This window comes from Ctenopharyngodon idella, chromosome 15 (assembly GCF_019924925.1).
Source record: "Ctenopharyngodon idella isolate HZGC_01 chromosome 15, HZGC01, whole genome shotgun sequence".
Taxonomy (NCBI): Eukaryota; Metazoa; Chordata; class Actinopteri; order Cypriniformes; family Xenocyprididae; genus Ctenopharyngodon; species Ctenopharyngodon idella.
Genome location: NC_067234.1, coordinates 25,677,764 through 25,701,854, shown reverse-complemented (window position 1 = coordinate 25,701,854; position 24,091 = coordinate 25,677,764). Strand labels below are relative to the sequence as shown.

Here is a 24,091-nt window from a genome sequence, read left to right as displayed (position 1 = left end):
ACTTTACATAAAAGCGTCTGCTAAACGAATTATGTAAACCTAATTATTATTTTTTTGTCCAAAGGAAACACCCTGTAAAATACCATGCATATACACACCTTTTTATAACCTCTAATAATCCCACAACTACAAAAATTCCAAAATATAAAGAACAATTCACAGGAGACAATGAACTTTTTCTTTTATTTATTACAAATGTACAGCTTATGAGTCTTTATTACGATTTAAATGGTTTTGCTTAGTCTTTTTATTTAATTTCTATATCTTACAGGTAGCCTCTGCTAAACAAATTTCTCCCATCAGCTAATCTCTCATGTAAGAACGAGTGATAACAAACAAGTACAGTGCAGCTAGTATGACAGATAACGGAAGAGAGAGAGAATGTGTGTATTAGTCTTCAAAAATAATTTCACCGGTGCATTATTTGAGCCACGTATGCATCTGCAGCAGGATGACTGGGAAAATGTCTACTTACTACTTTGAAAGGAATCAGATCCAGAGTTGGACAAAGTGTGTGTGCAAAGACTCCCTTTCCCAGATACCTCTCTGAATTTAGTGCTTATTAAATAACAGCCCAAGCTCTTTCTCCCAAGTCTTCATCACAGTAAGCCATCACCCAGTGACCATCCTGACATTTTTAGTTGAAAACGAATGTATATTTGTATATTTATATAAATATAAATATACAAAGAAAAGAAATGTATATTTATGCATACACGGTTTTTACTCACCATGTGCTTCTAGAGAGTCACTCGAGTACTGATTAAAATCAGTCTAGCAGATGTGCAAAGGCAATGATCAGACAATCTTTTTGACACTTTTTCAGGGGACGCTAACTTTATCCCATTCCCCAAGTTAAAGAAACAAAAAAAGCAAAAACAAAACAAAAAAGGCTTAACTTAAAAGGCTGGTAGGGTAAAACCGATATGGAAAATAACAGGAAGTTTAAGGCCTGTAGCATGACATCTAAAACGCAAAGTAACTGTACAACAAATACTTGATTTGATCGCGCACGCACACAGATGTGGCATCAAACGTTCATCTACGTGTGCGTTCGTACTGGAAGCTCCAGTTCAACTCCTCTCCCATGAACATCGATATCACGAGGGGCTCATTCCCCCACAATTCTCACCGATCACACCGACTGATGCCACAGAATGTGACTACGCTGGTCCTGATGCAGCAGATGGACATCACATGTTTTCCCTGTGACTGTATCTGAAATGTTAGTGATGAGAACATTGATAGTGGTCGTCTTCAACCATCAACATTCACATGCTTGTAGCTTATAGAACATAAGGATCTTCTTACATTAATAAACATTAACTACAACATATGCTCGATAAAAAAAAAAAATCATGAAATATAAAGAACAGCATGAAATCAAATGGAAAAAACCACCACACAAACAACAAAAAAAAGCCTGGTCCTGAAGTGAAGAGTCCTCTTTACTCCGCTAAACTGATGAAGAAGGCCATTCAATTAAGTCAATAATGTGCAGAAAATGAAGACATGGTGTCTTATCCTAAACTAATAAGCTGAAGACAATGATTGTGCTAACACATTTGCATTGTTCTGATAGCAAAACCCATTAATGTTGGGATTGAGATGAGATGAGAGGAGCCAGGACGAGATCCGGCGAGCCTTTTCTGTACATCAACCCCAACTGTTGTCTTTGTGCTCGAAGACGACGAAAAAAAAAAAAAAAAAAAAAAAAAAGAGGGATCCGCAACTGTAGTGTCATCACTCCCCTCTGCTCCTTTGGCTAGTGTTCAACGCACTTCGACAAAAAAAAAAAAAACAATGTAGTATACATATTAAAACACTGTGTGAGTGAACCAGTGCTTCTACCACTGGAGGACGGGAGTGTTCTGGTTAGTTTTCACAGGTTATCGTTCACCCCTGTTACTGTTCGCAAAGCTCTGTGTGATTTCCACTTGACAAACCGAAACGAAAATCAAAAGAAGACATCAATAATTGTAACAATAATGCGAAACAAGTCATAGTCATTAAAATAACTCCAGTGTGTTGTTGTTTAAAGTCAGTACATTTGTCCCAAGAGAAACAGGCCAATGGAGCGGCACTTGAATTGAATCGAATGAGAGAGAGAGAGAGAGAGAGAGAGAGAGAGAGAGAGAGAGAGAGAGAGAGAGAGAGAGAGAGAGAGAGAGAGAGAGAGAGAGAGAGAGAGAGAGAGAGAGAGAGAGAGAGAGAGAGGAAAAACAGAAAATAAACGATTTAGGAGAAACATTTCTGGTTCTGTGATGGTTAGGAGTGCTTGAGTATTTCACGAAGAGAACCAAACAGTAGCCGCCCATGCACTAACAGACCATCAGCACTGAATTGTGGATCTGCGTGTGTAGTGTTATTATATTTAGATGTGTAGACGAGAGAAGATCCTCCTGAAAAACAGAACTGAAGAGTAAGGAAAACCAGGCCGCTCCATTCGGCTTCTCCCAAACATTCCATATCTCTGCGTCCGGGTGGCCAAAGCTGGATTGATCACCCATGCATTTAACTTTTTTTTTTCCCCATCTTCGTTCCCTCACATAATTTTTCTATCAACCTGACCAAAGATTCCCAGCCGTCAGTTTTTACTTAGTGTCTTCCTCCTCTCCCGTTTCTCAGTCTTTGCCCCTTCCCGCTGGACCCCAGTGTGCCAGGTGGGTCACTGTTTTTTTTCACGGGTAGTGATGGTGACCAGCTGCTTGGCAGCTTTGGCGATGTCGTAGGCGCACTGGATGACCTGCTGGGTGAGCAGCTGGTAGTCCACTGTGCTGGCCGACGAGTCGGAGGGCGCCGCTTTACGACACTCTACCTGCAGACGGGACGCACTGGCCCCCAGGAGCTTCAAGGAAGAACGTACTGCATCCAGCGCTGGTCTCTGAGAGAAGCAGACAGAACAGATTTAGTGCGTCGTGCCGGATATCTCGAGGCAAAGTATCACCATAAGACGCGTTTCATTTACCTTAGGAAACAGCGAGGCCATTTCCGTCACAGCTAAATGGATTTTCTCTGAGCATGGCACAAAACTGCAACCAAAGACAGATATTACAATGGGTTTCTTTCAAACTGCAGCAAAATGACACTGCAATTGGCTGTGAGGGGTAACAGTCCATCTTACCTGTCGTGTTTAAACTCCTGTGCAGCTCTCAGGAGCTCCTGGATGTTCTTGGTGACCTGCTCGGTTTTGAGGATGACGTCTTCTGTGCAGGGCAGCGTGGGGTCAGGGTCACCCTCTGTGTCTTCCACATCCCCCCTGCTGTCCTCCTCACTGCTGCGGCCCACACTATAACATGACATGGAAAAAAACATATGAATGCACACAATAAAAACACTCAAATTTCCATACAGAAGGCATGAAATGTTTCGTCAGTGGGTTTAAGTTAGAAGTAGATTAGTAAAAAAATAAAATAAAATAAGACAAATATATTACTATTTTACTGAAATATTTAAAAAAAAAAAGAAAATTATAATAATAATAATAATATAACAAGTATTAACTATAATAAATATTCTTTTTTTGGAAGTAAAAGATTAATACTGCAATAATAACAATATATTATTATCGCAATATTAATCTTTTACTTCCAAAAAAAGAATATTTATTATAGTTAATACTTTTTATATTGCATCCTATTATACAGCAGTAGACAAATATATTAACATTGTAAAATTACTCCTCTGCTGTAAAACTTATATTAATACAAATACTAATATTATTATTAGAAGCAGTATTAAAAGTGATACAATAAAACTACACTACAATAACAACAATACAAATATATCAATTTTGTAATATTACTATTGTATTCCCAAAAGTAATTAAATAATAAGTTATTAAAATAACTATTTTTTATAATTAGTTTGTAATAACATATTATATTGCATATTATATAGTATCTTATTTTTTATATATATGACAAATATAGACAAATATATTACTTCTATGATGTAAAAAAAAAATCATTTAAATAAAAAATCTTATTAATATATAATATATCAATATATTAATGTTAATTAACTTTTAATATATTAAAATAATTCTACCAATTATAAATATATTAAAACTACAACAGTAATACTACAATAGCAATACATTTCTTAATTTCTTGATGCGTTAGGCCCGTTCACACCAAGAACGATAACTCTAATGATGACAATAAACTATAATTACAATAACTATATTAGCTATATTAAATGTGCTGCAGTTGTCGTCTGCCGCTTTAAACACTCGAGCTCTTTAAAACAGGATGTGCTGTTATAATTAAAGTTGTGGTGTGGACTCTACTATTCTTTTATATTTAGAATAATTTTTTTGAACTATATCTTATCGTTATAATTATCGTCCTTGGTATGAATGGGCCTTTAGACCTTTAAGTTTGTTTAGTTGACAGTTCTTGCAAATGAAATGCAGTAAAACTTCTGTCCACAAAAATGGTTTCATCGGTGGCTTGCACTCACCCAAGAGAGACATCGTATGTTTGAGAGTTGTCATAGTCACTATCAGTACCGCTCCCGTATTTCTCTCCTGCTTTTGGAGGCTGGATAGAACAAACATGCGCAGAGGTCTGTTACACATCACAGTCTGCAACTCGCATGTCAGTGCAGATATGAAACTGGCACTCACATTATATCGTCCGTCAGTGGAGGCTGACAGGTGCGGCCCTCCGTAGGGGGTGGGACCCGCAGGGGCGCCCTTTCGCACCTGACAACAAGCAGAATGAGATTAAGAGGAGGAGAAAAGCTGACAGACAGTCAGCAGGCAGAGGATGGAAAGAAAAGAAGAAGCTTTGATAGTCATTTCTGCACAGGACTGTTAGATGTAAAGAAATCTGCAGCAAAAACGCTGTTATACTAATGACTATAATTCTGTTAGACAGAAGTAACTTAGTGTAGAGGTTTTAGATATTGCAGTCACAGAACAGCAAGCTTCTACATTAAGCTCAAAAGCAAAACTGAATTAACAGTGCAATAACACATCCTTTTCTCTGATGTAAATACTAAAAATAGACACTCACACATTACTTGGAAAACAGTGCAGTTAATAAAACTGGTGCGTCTCAAATACATCATCTACACCTAATAAAAAAAGACCACTACACACTGTCAGCAATAGCCCAGAAATGGAATATTGCATAATCAAAACATGGCATATTTGCATAATTGCAAAAGCAATTAAAGCAAATCAAAACAAGGCATTCAAAAGACATTAAAATACATCCTACAGATCTAAGAATATCCACAAACAGAGGATGATTTCCCATTTCAGCGCTGTCAGGAGCAGCACATCAATTCACTGCACACTACAGGAAATCACTTCCTTTAGTGTTTAATATGTGCCATGCAGCTCAACTCATTTTAGTGTCACTAATCAGGTAACCAATAAATCAATTTTCTAAACATTCAAGACATGTCACATTGCACAAGACAAGCATATCTCAATGAGAGCCTCTCTTGGCATATCAACCATTTTAAGAAAGACACAAAGCAATTCATGCCAGTTATATCGTCCTGTGCTACATAGACAATATATAATGGTTGTCTCAAAATGTATCGAGCTGCCTATCTAAGCAGCATTTTTGAGCATCATAGGCAAACCTGGTATTAACATCCGTTTTGGGTGAGCAAAGACAGATTGTGATCAGATTTTATTGAGGGAGGGTCTATGATTTTGTGATTTTATGAACCACATTAAATTAATAAATACATTAATTACAAATTCAGCATGTAAATAAAGCTAGGGAATTGCAAAATAAATTAAAATCCCCACTAAAATTAAAGTTCTGCATGTTGATAAATTTAATAAAAAAGTAAATAAAATTATGCATGCCAATAAAGTTAAGAATTAAAAAAAAAAAAAGAAAAAAAAAAAAAAAAAGGCAGAAATAAAAACAAAACCCATAAATTTGGGAGCAGTTTTTGATAAAGCTTAAGAATTTAAAAAAGTTAAAAAAAAAAAAAAAAATTCTCCCCCAAAATTAAAAATAAATTAGTAATAGTAACACACACACACACATATATATATATATATATATATATATATATATATATATATATATATATATTAGTGTGAATATTATTGCAATTTAAAATAATTGTTTTCCATTTTAATACATTTTAAAATGTAATTTATTCCTGTGAGGCAGATTACTCTAGTTATGATCCTTCAGAAATCATTCTAATATGCTTATTTGCTGCTGAGAAAACATTATTATTAATGTTGAAAACAGGTTTTGCTGCTTATTGTTACGATTGATTTCTATTTAAAAATTAAATGTAATAAATGCAAATAAATGCTATTCATTGAACTTTCTGTTTGTCAAAGAATCCTGAAAAAAGTATCACCATTTTCACAAAAATGATAAGCAGCACAACAGTTTTTAATGTTGTTGATAATAATAATAATAATAATAATAATAATAAATGTTTCTTCAGCACCAAATCAGCATATCAGAATGATTTTCAGCTTTGCCATCACAGGAATAAATTTTAAATATTTAAATACATTTTAAAATTTATATTCAAATAGAAAATTTGTAACAATCATTTCTATTACTGTTTTTACTGTATTTTAAATTAAATAAATGCATTGTTGAGCACAAGAGACTTCTTTCAAAAACATAAAAAAATTGTAATGTTTATAAGCTTTTTGACAGGTACTAATATTATATATATATATATATATATATATATATATTTCACATTTAGCACAGTACTAAAGATATTCACAATTCTAGACAGTCCACTTATGATCAAATTATTCAAGATGTTGATACCAGGTGTAAAAGTGACCCATAATGACTAAAAATGTTGCCTATTTAGGCAGCTCACTCAGTTTGAAGACAGCCAATATCTAGAAAAAGGTGTTATCAGGGCAGGAATGCTCCTGTCTGTCCATTAGGTGGCGGTAGAGAGCAGTGAGTAAGAGTGAAAGCAGGTGCTCCAGGCAGAAGCAGCACATCAGTGTGGGCTCAGGTAAGCAGAGGGAGAAAGAGAGTTTAAAGTTTAAAAAGATCAGGTCGGCCACTAATGCTCACACTTACGGGGCTGAGAGGCTGCAGGCGGCCCGTCAGGGGGTCCAGGGCTGGGGTGAGAGCTTTGGGGGTGGTCCCCACAGGCTCATACATAGAGAAAGCTTGTCTATCCCGGCGGAGGGGAGCGGTCGAGGGTGCGGTTAGGCCGGAGTCTCCGCCTACCCCTCCTCCACTACATGTACCCCTTACCCCACCAGTCCACAGCCCTGTGCCACCACCCCCGGTCAGAGCGCCCCCGGCCCCAGCCTGGGCCCCCCGCAGCACGCTGTTCTCCGTCTGCATCCGCGTGATCTACAGGGATGGAGGGGCATCACGGGGAGTCACAAACACACATTCACAAACACAAGGACCAAAGAAAACACAACAGTTGCAGTGTGGATGGTTACGTCATGCTGGGGGCGACAAAATGGGGTCATTCTGATAGACAGAAAGTTTAAGGTTGTCTGAACAAGGAGGGGCTTCATTCTCAGTAAGATGTACATGGCATATGATAGTTACACTACTGTTCAAAAGTTTAAGGGCAGTAAGATATTTTTTAATACTTTTCAGCAAGGATGCATTAAACTGAGCAAAAGAGACATACATTTATAATGGAAATACATTTATAATGTTACAAAGGATTTCTATTTAAAAAAAAATGTTCTTTTTAACTTTCTATTTAATAAAGAACCCTGAAAAAAATAAAAGTATCATGGTTTCCACAAAAAAATATTAAGCAGCACAACTGTTTTTAACATTGATAATAATAATAATAAAGGTTACTTGAGCAGCAAATCAGCATATTAGAATGATTTCTAAAGGATCATGTGACAATGAAAACTGGAGTAATGATGCTGAAAATTCAGCTTTGTCATTACAGGACTAAATTACATTTAAAAATATATATAAAGATAGAAAAAGTTATTTTAAACTGTAAAAATATGTCACAATATTGCTGTTTTATTGTATTTTTGATTAAATAAATGCAGCCTGGATGAACATAAGAGACTTCTTTCAAAACCATTAAAAAATTCTTACAGACCCCAAACTTTTGAACAGTAGTGTATGTTAAGACTGTTCTGCTCTTTTTGATGGTTTGGGATCAGTTTGTGTGATGGTGAGCTGTAGTTTAAGGCAGCATTTCATTTCTATCTGTGTGAAATATTTGTATTTTCAAAACAAGGACACACAGTATAAAAAAAAGTGGGTGGGCGCACCTCCTTCTGTAGCCTCCGCAGCTCCTCGCTCAGGTTGTTGTTGACCTTCATGAGCTGTTGAACTTTGGCCTCTGAGGAGGCCAGTGCTTTCTTGACCTCCAGATACTCCTGTAGTGTGATGGGCCCATCTGACAGGTCGGATGAGTCCATGCTCTGATAACACAAAATCACCAATCAAATCACAATCTACTGTCAACAGCAAAAGGAACAGATCTGAAAAAGTTGATATTTCTTCCAAAAGACACACAATTATGAATTTCATTCATTTATTGCAGTATTTACACTACAGTTCAAAAGTTTTGCATCAGTAAGATTTTCTTTGGAAAGAAATTAATACTTTTTTTATTCAGCAAGGTTGCATTAAATTGATCTTAAGTGACAGAAAGTAAATTTTTTAAAACGTCTGCCTTGGTGTGCATAAGAGACTTCTTTCAAAACATTTAGAAAATCTCACCAACCTCAAACGGTAAAGCTGAATGGTAGTGTAAATTTAAGTCAAAACAGCCCACCACAAATTTATACAACATTAATATTCCTAGATATGTCTTAGAGTTTTTTTTTATTTATCATTTTGCATGCAAAATCAGCATGTTCAATCTCACTAAAAGCACAACAAGTCAGATAATTTGAGGTAATAATGTCCATATGCATATATAAACCTAACATTAATATGGAGATTTTAATGAACATTATTATAATGCATTACCAGAATGGGTAATGTAAAAGCATATTTTCATACAAAAAGCACTAAAAAGTCAAATATTTTGAGTTAAAAAATAAATAATATGCAATAAAATGCAATATGACAAACAGCAGTGCTACTGGAGAAGGTGTTGCAACCAGACAGTGAGGAGTATGAGGTTTACTCATATCACTTCCGGTATGTGGAGTAAGCATGCTCAGACACAGCTTCCTGTCTTCAGCTGCAGAACAATAGCTTCACTGATCATAGCCTTGAAAGGGGATGATGTCATTCTGCAAATATGAGGCAGGGCTGCTGCTTCTGTTCTTCCAGTGGTGCATGCTGGGACATGACAACGCTGGCTTCTGTACTATTGAATATACTAATTTGCCGGTCTGGCAGGACCAAGATCAACAACAACCAAGGTCTAATCTATCCTACAAGAAATTAAACATTTCCCAAGATTCAGTGGATCATCTGATCTTGTTTCACCAAAGGTTTTAAGATGTTCCTCAATTCAATCAGGTGGTTTCATTATATGATGAACATCTGGATGGACGAACTCAAATCTTCAACCTCTCACACTTATAATTAGGTTTAGGTGGAGTACAGTGATGATTTTCCCCAGGTAAACACCCATTTGATGAACTCACCTTGGCCCGGTTGTTGCGCTGGGTGTTGTTGTTATTATGTGCGGTCAGCTCGCTGTCTGTGTCTTCGTCAGACGCTACGCTGTCATAATCGTGCTGGTCATCGTCTGCCTGACTCAGATCCAGTGTGTCTGAAAAACAACAAACACAAAAGATAACATCATTAATATCAGGAGAAACTGCACTGGCTTAGCTATATCTATCTTTATTGATATTCTCCTAAAATCTTCTAGAAATGCAATGTGGGCGTCTCACCTGTGGGGCTTGTCAGGCCTTTTCCATGCTGCCGCCGCTTGGCATCACTGAGAATGTCAATAATGAGGGTGGCGAATTCTCGTGCATTAAAGCGAGCCAATTTCTGCCGTCCCTAACAATGACAAAAATATACACATATTTATTTATAGATTAATGCCATATCAGCATCAAAGGCTATATTCATGGCAAACCTTAAGAGTAATAAACTTTACAAAGTCATAATAAAAATAACATTTCAATTAATTGTATACAATCATTTAACAATATTATATATATAAAAACAAAAACAACAATTCCAATAATAATACCAGTTACATAAAATCTTTCAATTTGATATTCCATAAAAATTCTAATACTTTTCCAGGAGAACCCTTTTTAAAAATGTCCATTAATGTACTTTCTGAATAAGAACACTGCCTAATATCATTCAAAGCAGGATATTCCAATGAAATATGCTACACAGTCAAAGAACACTTACAAAAATCACATAAAGGCAGATTTTCCCCTTTCAATATAGATTTATATTTCAAATACATACTGTTTTTTTTTAACTTTCTATTCAAAGAATCCTGAAGAAATGTATCACGGTTACTGCAAAAATATTAGGCATCATAACATTGATAATAATAAGAAACAAGTACCAAATCAGCATATTTGAAAGATTTCTGAAGGATCATGTGACACTGAAGACCGGAGTAATGACTGCTAAAAATTCAGCTCTGCCATCATAGAAATATATAACTTTTTAAAATATATTGAAACTGAAAACAGTTATTTTAAATTGGAATAATATTTCACAATATTACTGTTTTTACTGTATTCTTGATCCAATAAATGCAACCATTGTGTGCATAAGAGAGACTTTACATTAAATAATCTTACCGATCATAAAAGCTTGAATGGTAGCATGAATAATTAATGTGTTTTTAAAAATAAATGATACAGTTATAAACAAACTCTTAACTTTTGACACAAATTTTTGGGCAAAATTCTATTTGGCAGAATAGATTGAAACTTCATAAAAACATGTTAAATGGTTAGAACAACATGCTTTTTATAACCGGATACGAAAGTTTTGGGGGATGAGTACAATTTTATGAATGATGGCCATACATCTGCGGTAGTCTGTGCCTGATTATAAGGTGAAACTTACAAATTTGACAAAGTTTTATATGAGCACTTAGTCATTCAGCAATACATTTTACAGAACAGTCTATTTTATCTGAGGGCGACTTGGACATCTTAAAGGCTGGAAAACACTGCCACATCAACAGTTCAGTGTTCCAGCTCTTGACCACTGGGTGTGCGTGTCCTTCCTCCCATCATCTCTTTCCACGTCTCATGTATAAGCAAAAGAACAGGAAATTCTCAGCCTGGCCAATCAGCCCGCAGGAAACATATCCCCGAGTGAGCGCACTTAGTGGTCTTGCTGTATAAAAGAACTATTTCAAGCAGAAATACAGAGAAGGTCATGCAAGGATGCCAGTGGAAACACAGAGGGGGAGGGAGCCGTCGCGTGTCTGCAGCAGTTACGCAGCTGGAAAACATCCATTCGTCGGTTTGCTGGCCAAACCTGAGCCTCAGACGTTCATACAGCCACAAAATGTCTATTTTTAGCCCTGTGTCTGCTGCACCCCAGATATCATCTCTCCTTTGTGCCTCCATCAAAAACGGGCCCGCATGGAAGTGACGGCATCTTACGCAAGGGGGCAGCAGGAGCGGAGAGCTTCCTCCCAAACATACTTCAAACACATCCTCTGAGGCTCAGGAATAAAATGCTGTGCGTGTTACCTGGTTGCGTGTCGCTGAGTATTCAGGGTTGACGGGTAAGAAGGGGACGGCACTCCGTTCGGTCACAAGCGTACTGTGGTTCTGAGTTGTCAGCCACACTGAGAGAAACAGAACGGACACATATAAACAAGACAAATATAAACAAACAGACTCCGATGTCGTAGCCCTGTGGTTTCAGAGAGTACGCATCAACCCCTCCCACTCAGTTTGTGTGTGTTTGGCCCCCTGCCTCGCTCCCAGCCCTGCTTACCATCAGAATCTCAGTCTGCCACCCCAGCATGCTACCTCTTCTCCTCTACAACCAGGAACAGGAGTAGAGAGAGTGAGCGAGAGAGAGAGAAGGAGGAGAGAATTCCTGCGGCACTCCCTCACTCTCGCTCCCTTTCACCCTCCTTCCATCTAAAGCGCCTCTCCCTCCCTTCTGTACAGGCTGACTGCACCGCTAAAGTCCTTCTATAGTCAGTGTTTATACAACACACCGATCACTGCGTCTCCAGGGACACGACTACAACTGTCCCTACGCCTCTGGACAGCTCCATAACTACATTAGGGAAAGAGTGAGAAGCAGGGAAAGCTGGGACAGGAACAGATGGGGGTTTGAGTCTTACCTGCATCATTCTCTCTACGGTCCACTTCGTCGTACACATCCATAGCCAGCTCCTCGAACAAGCGGTTATTTAACTGTGTCCACACACACAAACATATCAGTATGTGGCATTAAGATACAGGTATAGGGGGGAAAAAAATGAAAACCACAGCAAAATCAGACACACACAACAGGAAGGCATCAGTGAGAGGACAAAACAAAGCAAGATGCTCCAACAAGGCACTAAATAAAGATTAAATGCAAGCTCAGGGAACTCAAAGCATCTGCTAAATTTATCTACTGAACTTCTAAGCATTTGAAGAGTTTGTCAAACATATTTATATCAAATCTCTCAAGAAAAGAGGCTAACGCTGTATCCCAACCAGGATGTTTTGGACCAATGAGATTTCAGTGTGGGTGGAGCTTCCCAGTGAAACAGTACAGAAATAAAAACCAAATGACCAATACAATCAATGCCCTGTTTACTTGGAGCTGGTTAGGACTAATGCTGCCTTCACGTTCTCTAGGAATTATCATAAATATGAGTTTCCTAGGTAAAAATTGCACAAGAACGCCCTCCAATTTCAAAACTTGTATGTGATGAGCACATAATTCAGAAGTGGGAGTTATCAAATTTCCGATAGCATGTGAAAGCAGCATTAAACTTGGAATTAAAATCAGCAGGAAATCAAAATTGAACTTATTTAATTTGTTAGCGGACATTACTAGTCTTGCGGTAAACAATTAATCCGTGCAAGTTAATCCACATAAAACATTTGTTTCTCTTTGAAATTTTTAGTCAAATATATCTATATATAAATATATATTGTGCAATATCAAGCAGCATAACGAGCTGTTTTGTACAGCTAAAAATAACTAAGTAGATGACACTGGAAGCCAGATGCATTCAATTTACAAATGGCCGCACATGCTCTTACGTGAAAAATAAGGTGGATACTTCGGTTTGTGCATGTACGCTAGGGTATGAGTACAGTGCACGTGATGTAAATTTCATCATTGACAAAGTACGTACATAATGTTTGTGCACAGACAAATTTTTCTAATCATGCGTACTCTGTATGCTACTGCTGAGTGGCCTGTATTTTCTTGCTCTAGTTAGTTTATACACAAGGTGGCAACACCGCCCCTGCCCATTGCTTCACAAAGAAAATAAAGAAACGATCCAAACAACAAACTACTGGAGACGACAACAACAATAGATAGGCTCTAGTTTAAAAGACTATTTTATCGCTCATAATTTCTGGAGAGAAATAGTGCAGACACTGGACAAATGGAGACACTATCCAACAGAGAATACTTTGAAAGGTTATGCATTTGGTTGGACACATATGTTTGCGTCAAAACTGAAGTATACTTTAAGTTTAGCTTTGTGTTGTGCCTGTCTACAAACTCAAATTTCCTTAAAGGGTTAGTTCACCCAAAAATGAAATTTCTGTCATTGATTACTCACCCTCATGTCGTTTCACACCCGTAAGACCTTCATTCATCTTCAGAACACAAATTAAGATATTTTTAATGAAATCCAAGAGGTTTTTTTAACCCCATAGAAAGCAATGAAATTACCACATTTAAGGTCAGAAAAGTAGTAAAGACATCCATGTGTCCATGTGACTACAGTGGCTCAACCTTAACGTTATGAAGTGACGAGAATACTTTCTGTGCGCAAAAACAAAACAAAAATAATGACTTTATTCAACAATTTCTTCTTCACTTCAGTGTTCTACGTCAGAACGGCGTCTCAGTATTGGCCGGCTCCTGTATCAGCATGACACGCATGCGTCGTACTGCTCACATGAACATTGACATGAACAGTGCTGCATTGTCTATACAACGTAAACAGCATAGGAGAATGACAAAAGAAATGGTTGAAAAAAAGTTATTTTTGTTTTGTTTTTGCGCACAAAAAGTATTCTCATCACTTCATAAAATTAAGGTTGAACCACCGTAGTCACGTTGACTATTTTAACGATGTCTTTACTACTTTTCTGGACATTGAATGTGTTAATTACGTTGCTTTCTAAGGGAGATAAAAAACCTCTTGGACTTCATCAAAGATATCTTAATTTGTGTTCTGAAGATGAACGAAGGTCTTACGGGTGTGCAACGACATGAGGGTGAGTAATTAACGACAGAAATGTCATTTTTGGGTGAACTAACCCTTTAATTCTCTGTAGCAGCTCATTAACCTGCAACACTTACCGCTTGAAGCTTCTTCTTGGCTGCCTTGGCCAGTTCAGAGAGGTCCAGGCTACACAAAGACAAAGACACAGACACAGGAGTAAAAGGATGCTGGAGTCATGCGGACAGAGAAAGATGAGGAGAGAGGAAAGGAGAGAGGTGGGAATGAAGAGCTGGATGAATGGATGAAGTGTGGGGATGGGACATGGGCAGCCGAAAAAGATGAGGAGAAGATGTACTTTTTAAACTTGATTTAATCCATTAGGAATTGATTGGATTGTGATGCTCCATACTAGGATGTTATCACCTAAATGTGAGTTTACACAGTTTTACTGTTTTGTTTGAGTGAAATGTGGGTCAAAATTAATGGTAATGACTAATTTTCTAATCTGTTTACATTCTATTAACATTAACCAGCACTGAATTATTGCATTAACTATAAACAAGGCAGGCTACATTACCTACATCAGTAGCCTAAAACCAGTGTTATTTTTAACTAAAACCGTTATCTAGTTATTTGATTATTGGTTAACATTATAGCCTATATGGCCAAAGTGAAAGGACATTTTTTTCCTGAGGTGGAGCACTAAATGATAACATGCACTAATTTGTGCACAATAAGACAAGGAAGATGTACTGAGGTAACAATGGTCAATTTTGATTTCATGTTGACTTTAAATGTGTAAATAACAGGATAATGTTCAAGTGTAGATGTTTTCTCCAACTCCTGCCTCATCCTTTCAGACACCCACATCCAGATGAAGGCCATGTGAGAAAGAAAGAGAGCAGGGTTTATGGAGAGGGTGATGAGAAGTGAGAGAAAGAGATACCTCTGCGTCGGGCACTTAGGGCGAGCTCTGCCTCCAAAAGCGCAGCAAGATGGAGAGAACAGAGAACGAGTGAGCGAGACCGAAAAGTGAGCAGAAAACAGACAGATAGAGAAAGAAAGAAAAGGGATAGGCCCCATATCAACACTACTTCCGGACAGGTCAGTAAAGTTCTTTCAGCTGTGGTGCATTTGAGGTGTCAGAGCTGCAGAGGTTAGGGACACACTCTGCCCTAATTCATACTGATTGATCGTGTGGCGCAACCTGCTGGCCAGCACACTCAAATACACCCGCTGCCAACTGAGCTTAGTACACTGTATCTACCCTGTATGAGCAGCTCTATGGAAAAGACTTGAGGGAGGATATCATGCATAATGACAGGTAATAAATAAAACTGCACTGATGAGTTTCAATATTCATTTCCATTTTGAATCAGACACACTCTCACACACAAAAAATGTACCTGTCTGCCATCTGAGGGATGATATAATGACCGTTCTTGTGATCTGCAAAAACAGAGACAAAAGAAAAACATGTTGAAGTTTTCATTCTCATTTGGGAGGACAGACTGTTCTGTTTCACACCACACACACAAGTAGGACAATTTTTTTTTTGATGCACAAATTAACAGGTAACAGTATTCACGCTGCATGTGTAAGCAGCGCAACAGAGACTTTGGTGTTTTGTCGCCGAGCCTATTTTTGTGTGGAAACTGAAAGTGCACTGAAAACATGTTAGAAATGCACTATAAACCTTTATTTATCAACACTCCCTGCAATTTGGACTTCTATGAAGCAACAAAAAATGAATTATTAAAAGGAAATACTGAATACTGTAAAACGGGTCTTATATCATGCTTACTGGTTATAATATTCAAAGCTCACCTGGGCGACGTCCGCACAGGTAAAAGGCCAGTCTGTCCGTGAGCTCATACTGACACTCCACCAAGCGCTCAGCGAGCTCCACGTGACCTGCTTGCCTGCAAGAACACAGTCACATCACAAACCGAATATTCTAGATCACTATAAGCCTATAAATAACAAGAACAATATATAATAATAAAGCATATATATATATATATATATATATATATATATATATATATATATATATATATATTATACACACACACATAAATAATAAAAACACACCACAGTTCAAAGGTTTGAGGTCAGTAAGATTTTCTTGAGTGAAAGTAAAGACTAATATTTCAAATAAATGCCTTTCTTTTGAATCATTTAAAATGTATCATTGTTTCCACAAAAATATTATGCAACTGTTATGTAACACTGATGATGAAAAAAAAATCTTGAGCACCAAATCAGCATATTAGAAAGATTTCTGCAGGATCACTGAAGACTGGAGTAATGATGCTGAAAATTCAGCTTTACATCACAGGAATAAATTACATTTTTAAATGTATTAAAATAGAAAACAAGCATTTTAAGTTGTAATAATAATAATAATTCACAATATTCACAGTATTTACCGCGCATAATCTATAGGTGTACGGCCATTGATATCTGGAGCTCCTGGATCCGCTCCATACACCACCAGCAGCTCGGCCTGCAGAACCTGCCCCGCTTTGGCAGCCACATGCAAAGGGGTCGTGCCCTTTTCCTGTGGAGGGAACATCAGACGTTTGACCACCACAGATTGCAGGCTCTGTTCACTCTGCTGTTTTTAAATGCAATCTTTTCAAGTCATGAAATCTAATCCTCTTTTTTTCGGACAATGTAGACAATATCTGATGTATCTACATTGTTTGCCATAGAAATATCTTTAGAGGAAAGAAAGGAGAGAAAACTAGAAATATTTTGGTCTGTAAAGTATTTACGCATTGGATCAGATCTGAAAAAAACAAAACAGTTGGATACAATGAACAATAATGTTCATAGTTTGACACAGAAACAGATTCTCTGTTCCCACAATGAACAACATAAAATTGGTATCCATTATCTAACAATCTAGTAATCATAAGATCTGTTTTAGTTATGATGTAGAATAACTGACAGACCAGAGAGAGAACTGTGCGAGATGGCAGATCTTACCGGGTGAAAGAAGTTGGCTTGTGCCCCCAGTGACAGCAACCGTAAACACGTCTCCAGACTTCCTGTCCGCACACTTGAGTGCAGTTGCTGCAGGCAAGAACAAGAGAATAAGCGAGTGTGTGAGAGAGAAAGACAGAAAGACCCAGCAAGCAGACCTCCTGCGTATCCTCTCATTAGGTCCATTCAATAACACTGAGGAAGGCACATTTATTCACTAGCGGGGTGTCATTTTAAGGGCCCTCCTGCAAGGGCACAGACAGTGGGGAGCAAAGAGAGGCCGAGGAGGAAAGATGGAATGAGAGCGAGAGGGAAGAGACTGAGATAAAGAGTGGGGCGGTCTCACCTTGCTGAGGTCCTTCGTAGTGACCCCATCATCATCACGGCAGGGCAGCTTGTGGACAAAGGCTAACATCTGGTACTTGGCGCGAATGAACTCTGACTTAGTGGGGCTGTGGGGTGAACATAGATACAATAGATCAATTTCAAAATCAGTGAATCAATCAATATAAAATGGGACATATGGTCCATAATCCTGCCTACGTCGATGCAGTCAATGCTGTTTATTTAAAAAAAAAAAAAAAAAAAAGGTTCCTTCGCTGATGTAATTGACTATGGAAGCCCGTTTCCGCCACTAAATAAAAAAATAAAAACAGTAATTGCGACTTTTTATCTCAGAATTCTGACTTTTTATCTCGCAATTGCGAGTTTATATCTCAGAAATCTGACTTTTTTTCCCCCCCTCACAATTCTGACTTTTTTTCTCACATTTGCAAGTTATAAAGTCAGAATTGCGAGATATAAACTTGCAATTGTGTGATATTAAGACTCAATTCTGAGACAAACTCGCAATTGCGTGATATAGTCACAATTCTGAGATATGAACTCGCAATTGCGAGAAAAAAGTCTAAATTGCGAGAAAAAAGTTTCACACAATTGTGAGTTTATATCTCAGAATTGTTACTTTATAACTCGCAAATGTGAGAAAAAAAGTCAGAATTCTGAGATAAAAAGTCGCAATTACTGTTTTTATTTTTTTATTTAGTGGCGGAAACGGGCTTCCATAAATTGACTCAAATTAAACCATACAAATCATCAATTAAAAACAGATAATCGGTGACCATCAGAAGTTTAGCTTGGTCTTTCCCCATTCATACTTCGGTACCAAGTCGGTACTGAAATTTAAAAAAATGTGTATGTTGAGCAAGTGAACACAATGGCCAATCAGAGGTGTTTAACAATCCGCTCAACATCGCTCAAAATGCTAGGGGGAAATGCTGGTATCGTCACATTTTTAAAATTTCAGTACTGACTTGGTTCCGAAGTCGGTACTTTTGACAACCCTACACTGGCAAATTTCTCTTCAATTACTCTGTATTTTACTTTTGAGATCTCCTCTCATTTATTCTGAGTGAGCAGATTTCCTAGTCTGGTCTCAGTGGTCTGCTATTACATGGAGCTCCAGGAGAACAATTATATACTGCACAGACCAATAAAACAAAAATTACACCCCCGGTCTTCTGTTTTTATGACATTCTGGGATATGATGCATGAATGGTTGATGAGATGGCTTACTGGACTTTATCTTGTGGGTTCGGTTTCCTGCGCCCACTCTGAACTTGTGCTGGATCCAGCAGGGAGTGTTCCCAGATCGAGTTAGCGCCGTTACTGGCTAACGTCTGCACCATCTGAGACATATGCACGCATTTGTTAGGCTATGAGCCTGTGGAAAACAGCAGAAATATGTGTGTGAGCGAGGCTCTTTAGTTACCTGCAGTAAGGAAGGAGGCCAGCCGCTGTGTCGCAGGTGTTTGACGATGGAAATGTGTCGGCCCAGGCTCCGGTGCACAGAACAGCATTCATCACAAATCAAAACCCCTCGGTTTATACTGCTCCAGCCCGGGTCTGAACACACACACAATAGAGTAAAGTACATTTCATCGGAACAAATAAGCAAAAAGACAACATCAACCGAGGGCTGATTTTTCTAAAATACTAAAAAGGCACATAAAGGGCAGGAAGTGGAAAGGCTTACTCGTTTTGCTCAGACCGATCACAAAAACAACAGCGTTTTTATATTCCTGGGCCTTCTCCCTACATCTTATGTAACTTAATTTGGTTTTTGTTGCTATATTGAACACTGTTGTCATCGATTCTGCTGATAGAAAATGTCACCAAAGTCTAGTTGGGTAACACAGATGAGGTTGTGGAAATTGTGAGAATGATTTGTATTAGAATTATAAAGAGATGACATTATTTGGCCAGCAAAAGTGTATTTATGAGTGCATTCATGTTACATTATTTATTAAAAGCTATTATTACAAATTAATAATTTAATCAAATATGTGAAAACAATGTTTAATAAAATTAGGCATTTCTTTCTGACACATATACAAAAAATAATAATTTTATAAAGTAGACATCTGAAGCGATGGCATAAAAAAAGCTTTATTGCGGCTATGCAGTCCACATCATACTGCCCTGCTCTGAATGAGCTTATCTGAGGTAAAGGGCTCTCCTCATATCAGGCAGGGTACGAGCATAGTCAGGACTCAGGATCAAGGTGACATTCAGGTAAACAAAAATGTGACAGAAGTGTGCCTCTGGATGCCACAGACCCCCAGGATCAGGCTAAAATTAAACCAGCACCCACAATGATTCAAGCACATAATCTCATCCACAGAATCTCACTAAGCAGGGTTTTGATACGATTAGAGTGAGAGGAAGATTATTTTGCACTCATGTAAACAGTGTCATAACATGATTATTGATTTCCTGTATGAATGCAAACACAATATGACATCTAAAAATGGAAGATGTTAATACTGATATGTAGAAAGCAGGGTTGGTTGTTTATTTTAAATTTAAAAAAAACAGTATTATTGTGAAATATTATTACAATTTAAAATAACTGTTTATTATTTCAATATATTTTAAAATGTAATTTATTCCTGTGATGGCAAAGCAGAATCATCACGCCAGTCTTCAGTCACATGATCCTTCAGAAATCATTCTAATATGCTGATTTGCTGCTCAAGAAATATTTATTATTATTATTATTATTATTATTATTATTATTATCGATAATCTTTCATTATCGATTTGAAAGAGTTGTGCTGCTTAATATTTCTATGGAAACTGAATGTTTTTTTTTTTTTTTTCAGGATTAATTTTTAGGTAATTTTGACCAATTTAATGCATCCTTGTTGAATAAATGCCCGTTCACAGTCACACCAAGGACGAAAACTATAATGATAAAGATAAAGATACAGTTTGAGTCCACAGTCCACACCACAACTATAATGATAAGCGCACAGAGGAACAGTATCATTGGAATCTCTTTCAGAGTGATTTTTTGAAAATGAAATGAAAATTTTAAAGATGATATGATCATATTCTCTTTTAGTTAAAGTAATAGAAGGAGGCATCCCATGTAAAATTAATGTCAATTAATTGGCCCGCTTGTTTCCTTATTTTAGGAGAAGATAAGGCTTATTTTAATCCACCAAATGTTCATATTAGAGCCAACAGTTTAAATCTTGCATGTGGTGAAGACCTTAAGATTTATTGGCTTAATTGAGAATAATACGCCGTTATTAAATCCCCTTTACTGTCTAAAGATTCTCAGAGTTGGAGGTGAGCAACAGCATGTGGGAAAATCAAAGATGATGCCATACTTCTTAACTAACAAGCTCATCCTTCCTATAAGTGCTTGAAACCATTAACAGGAACATCTTTACCCCCCCCCCCCCCCCCCCCATCTCAAACCTGACTTTCTCTCTGCGTCTAATGAAATTTTACACGTACACACTCTAACGCTTACGTACGCACACAGACTCATTGCACACGGCGCCATTCAGTCCTCAGTGGCCATCCAATTGACAATCTTCCACACATTCATTCATTCTCATAACACATTTACCAGAATGCATCTGTCTGTCTGCCCGTCACCCCTCCTCCTCCTCCTCTCTCAGTCATCATTTCCTCACCTTCCGACACACTCACCATTAGCTACATTCCTACAACATTTCAAACACGAAAATGACAACCTCGATCAGCAACGTGGGACAGGCCAACGCAAGGACAAGGAGTGTGTGAGGATGCAAAAAGACACACAAGCGCTCACATGTGGAGTGGTCGGCCAGGGGCATTGGTGACAGTGCTTGAGGTCGACCTTAGAGCATGACTGCAGGTAGCTGAGGTGGTGAAACAGAACTAAACTGTCAAAAACTAAACACACTCACACATACACGTACATTCCTGGAGAGAGAGCAGCTGTGAATGAGGGAGCAGCTGTCATGCCCCCCATACCACCCCTTGGTCCCCTCCATGGGGACGGTGAAGCTAAATGAGCAAGGCCAAGGGTGGGCTAGAAGTAACGGCACAGCTGAGCGGCATCAAAAATATGTTTTGTAAACAACTAAAGGCTTTATTATGTCTTTTTTTTTGGGTGGTTTATACTGCTGGCAACTTATTGAGCAATACATTTTGGGACTTAAAGCCAGACAACATAGGAAGTTCCTCTTTATTTAAAACGTAAATGCAGGGTCGACTTCCGTCTTTTTCACTGTAGTATTTAGGAAATTGTGCCTTATCCAAGGGCATGTGTGATGGGACTAGAAACAGTTATGAACAACTCAAACATATGTTCAACTATGTAACAGCCCTTTTGCAGCCTTAATCAGTGGAAACCTATACATAAAATAGATCTATATATCATTGATTGCTGCTGCTAACTATGATTTTTGACGCTGCTAACTATGATTTTTGACACTGCTCATATTCATTACAGAAATACAGAACCATAAACCAGCATAAGCTGGTTTGAGGTTTTTATAGCTGGTGTGCCAGCCTGGTCATATTGAACTGTTGGCTGGTTTTAAAGGGGTTTGGGCCACTTTTCAGCTTAGCCAGACTGGGAGACCAGCTTAAACCAGCTAAGACCAGTAAACCAGTTTAGGCTGGTTTAAGCATTTTTTGCTTTTGAGAATAATAAAGAATAATAAACAAATGAATTAACTCTTGACAATATACAGCAGCATACAGAAATATTCATGTTGGAAAACAAAGATTTATATATATTATCAATCAAATGATATGTCTCAAGTAATGCTATTTAGATACTTTGAAACAGCATATAGTACCAGAAATAAACAAAAATGAATAAACATACAGGAAATGTGTAACTAATCAATATCTACCAAAAAAACTGTTATCTAGAAGCAAAGTTGTGCATTAACACAAGCAAATACTGACCCACGTCAGAGTTTGATGTGTCCTGTCAACCTGCTAACGCTAGTTAGCAAACTAGTCTCAACCTAAATTCAGATTAACTAGTACCGGACTAACTGAACAGGTACTCTCGTAGCCATAAAGCATTTAACGTTTGTAAAAACAGGAATGTGTTTTACTCAAATACTAGGAAGGGAGTCATACGAGACTCCGCAGGCTACTTGGCAACCGAGCCTAGCTACTGTCAGTTAGCATTGTTCACTACAGAGCCCATTTTCGTGCTAAATATGAACTAAAACTCACTTCAACATAATAAACTGTCACTACAATATGTGTATAAACAAGGGCCGGCCTATAGTATAAATCTGGTGTTTTTAATTGACAGCAGCCCGCAGGCTTGTCATCTGGCTCAGGATGAGTGCTAACAAGCAACGGATAAAACTTTAGCCACGGAAGGGTAGCTGCAATTAGAAGCTCAAATTTATTAGCTTATATAAGTTTTGTAAATAGACAAAAGGATCCAATTCATGGACAACTGTTGTTCTATCGAATTATAAACCGTAGATAGATGAAGTAATAAATTAAGAGTGGATTTAAGGGAGCAGATTTGTTGGGCCGCAGTATCGCCTTTAATATTCGGCCATTTTCCTGACGCGCTTAACCGAGTATCCCTGCCCATATGTGGGCTTGCTGTTCACCCGCTTGCCGCCGCGCTCGACCGAGTTCCGGACAGCCATAGCTCACAACAACGCCTCAATCCATAAATCTCAGCCTTACCTGGTGCACTGCAGTCGGCGCACACCTCGCTTCTTTGGACTTTCCTGGACATCGCTAAAACAAAATCTACCGCTTCCAGAGATTTTAGTCCAATACTTAAGATATTTGGCTTGCTGTCCCCCCAGGAGCGACGTATGCGATTTTAATGCCGCCCTGAATGTCCGGAAGCCGGCGACGAGCTCTCCAGCGCTCCCGGTCCTCACCCTTCTCTCTCTCCTTCCTTTTTTCTGCGGTGTCTTCTGTCTTAACGCTGCAAGGACTTTACGATTCCTCTGAATGAATCAAAATTTTCAGAAGGCCCCTTACGTTATCAGATTATTTAATTATGGGCGTCCCCACTAATCTTTTTCCCCCGATCATTATCCAAGCCCCGTCTCTGTCTCGGGCAAAAGGGGGTGGGAATAAGAAAAGTATGGATACAGTACACGGTTTATTTACATCCACTGCCCTATACACTTCTGTATGGCGGGCTGCATACTCTCCCTCTCTCTGACGTCTGTCTCTCGCTCTCTCGCTTTCTTTCTCTTGCCCCACCGTCGTTATCGCACAGGCGGGGGCAGACAGAGCAGAGGGACCATGCAGTCATGCCCACCAGTGTAGATGAATTTTACATAACTTTATTTGCATAACTACAATAGCCGAACACATTAAGTAGGCCTATAATAAATAATTAAATGAAAGATTTTCTTTTTACATTTTTATTCAGTAAATATAGTAATATATTTTAGTACTCCACATTCTATTCTATTCTATTCTATTCTATTCTGTCAAGCTATTAAGATACATTTGGTTGTATTTTTTTCTTTTAGGC

General features: G+C 38.1%; 1 protein-coding gene across 3 annotated transcripts; it reads right to left on the bottom strand.

Annotated features, from left to right (window-relative positions):
• Nucleotides 1–171: 171 nt before the first annotated feature.
• Nucleotides 172–23,803, bottom strand: git1 (G protein-coupled receptor kinase interacting ArfGAP 1). Of its 3 annotated transcripts, XM_051862487.1 has the most exons (21): nt 23,281–23,802; nt 19,043–19,176; nt 18,847–18,959; nt 17,618–17,723; nt 17,275–17,361; nt 16,713–16,843; nt 16,108–16,202; nt 15,687–15,729; nt 15,227–15,253; nt 14,418–14,466; nt 12,220–12,292; nt 11,612–11,709; nt 9,821–9,932; nt 9,569–9,696; nt 8,234–8,386; nt 7,047–7,328; nt 4,631–4,708; nt 4,465–4,544; nt 3,125–3,289; nt 2,969–3,032; nt 172–2,884 (listed from the first exon to the last, which is right to left on the bottom strand). In XM_051862487.1, the coding sequence occupies exons 1-21, from the start codon at nt 23,330–23,332 to the stop codon at nt 2,669–2,671; spliced, it is 2,286 nt and encodes a 761-aa protein (XP_051718447.1). In that variant the 5' UTR covers nt 23,333–23,802; the 3' UTR covers nt 172–2,668. The 3 variants fall into 3 exon arrangements, with proteins under 3 accessions (XP_051718447.1, XP_051718450.1, XP_051718449.1); XM_051862490.1 differs by lacking the exon at nt 7,047–7,328 and having other exon boundaries at nt 23,281–23,803; XM_051862489.1 differs by lacking the exon at nt 15,227–15,253 and having other exon boundaries at nt 23,281–23,801.
• Nucleotides 23,804–24,091: the final 288 nt, after the last annotated feature.

What these genes read in the sequence shown, in the direction of transcription:
- git1 (XM_051862487.1), bottom strand. Translation starts at nt 23,332, where the DNA reads ATGTCCAGGAAAGTCCAAAGAAGCGAGGTGTGCGCCGACTGCAGTGCA. An exon ending in ATCCCTCAGATGGCAGACAG is followed by an intron (nt 15,254 to 15,686) that starts GTACATTTTTTG and finishes TTTTGGAGGCAG; the next exon opens with AGCTCGCCCTAAGTGCCCGA. An exon ending in ACTCAGCGACACGCAACCAG is followed by an intron (nt 9,933 to 11,611) that starts GTAACACGCACA and finishes TGTCATTGTTAG; the next exon opens with GGACGGCAGAAATTGGCTCG.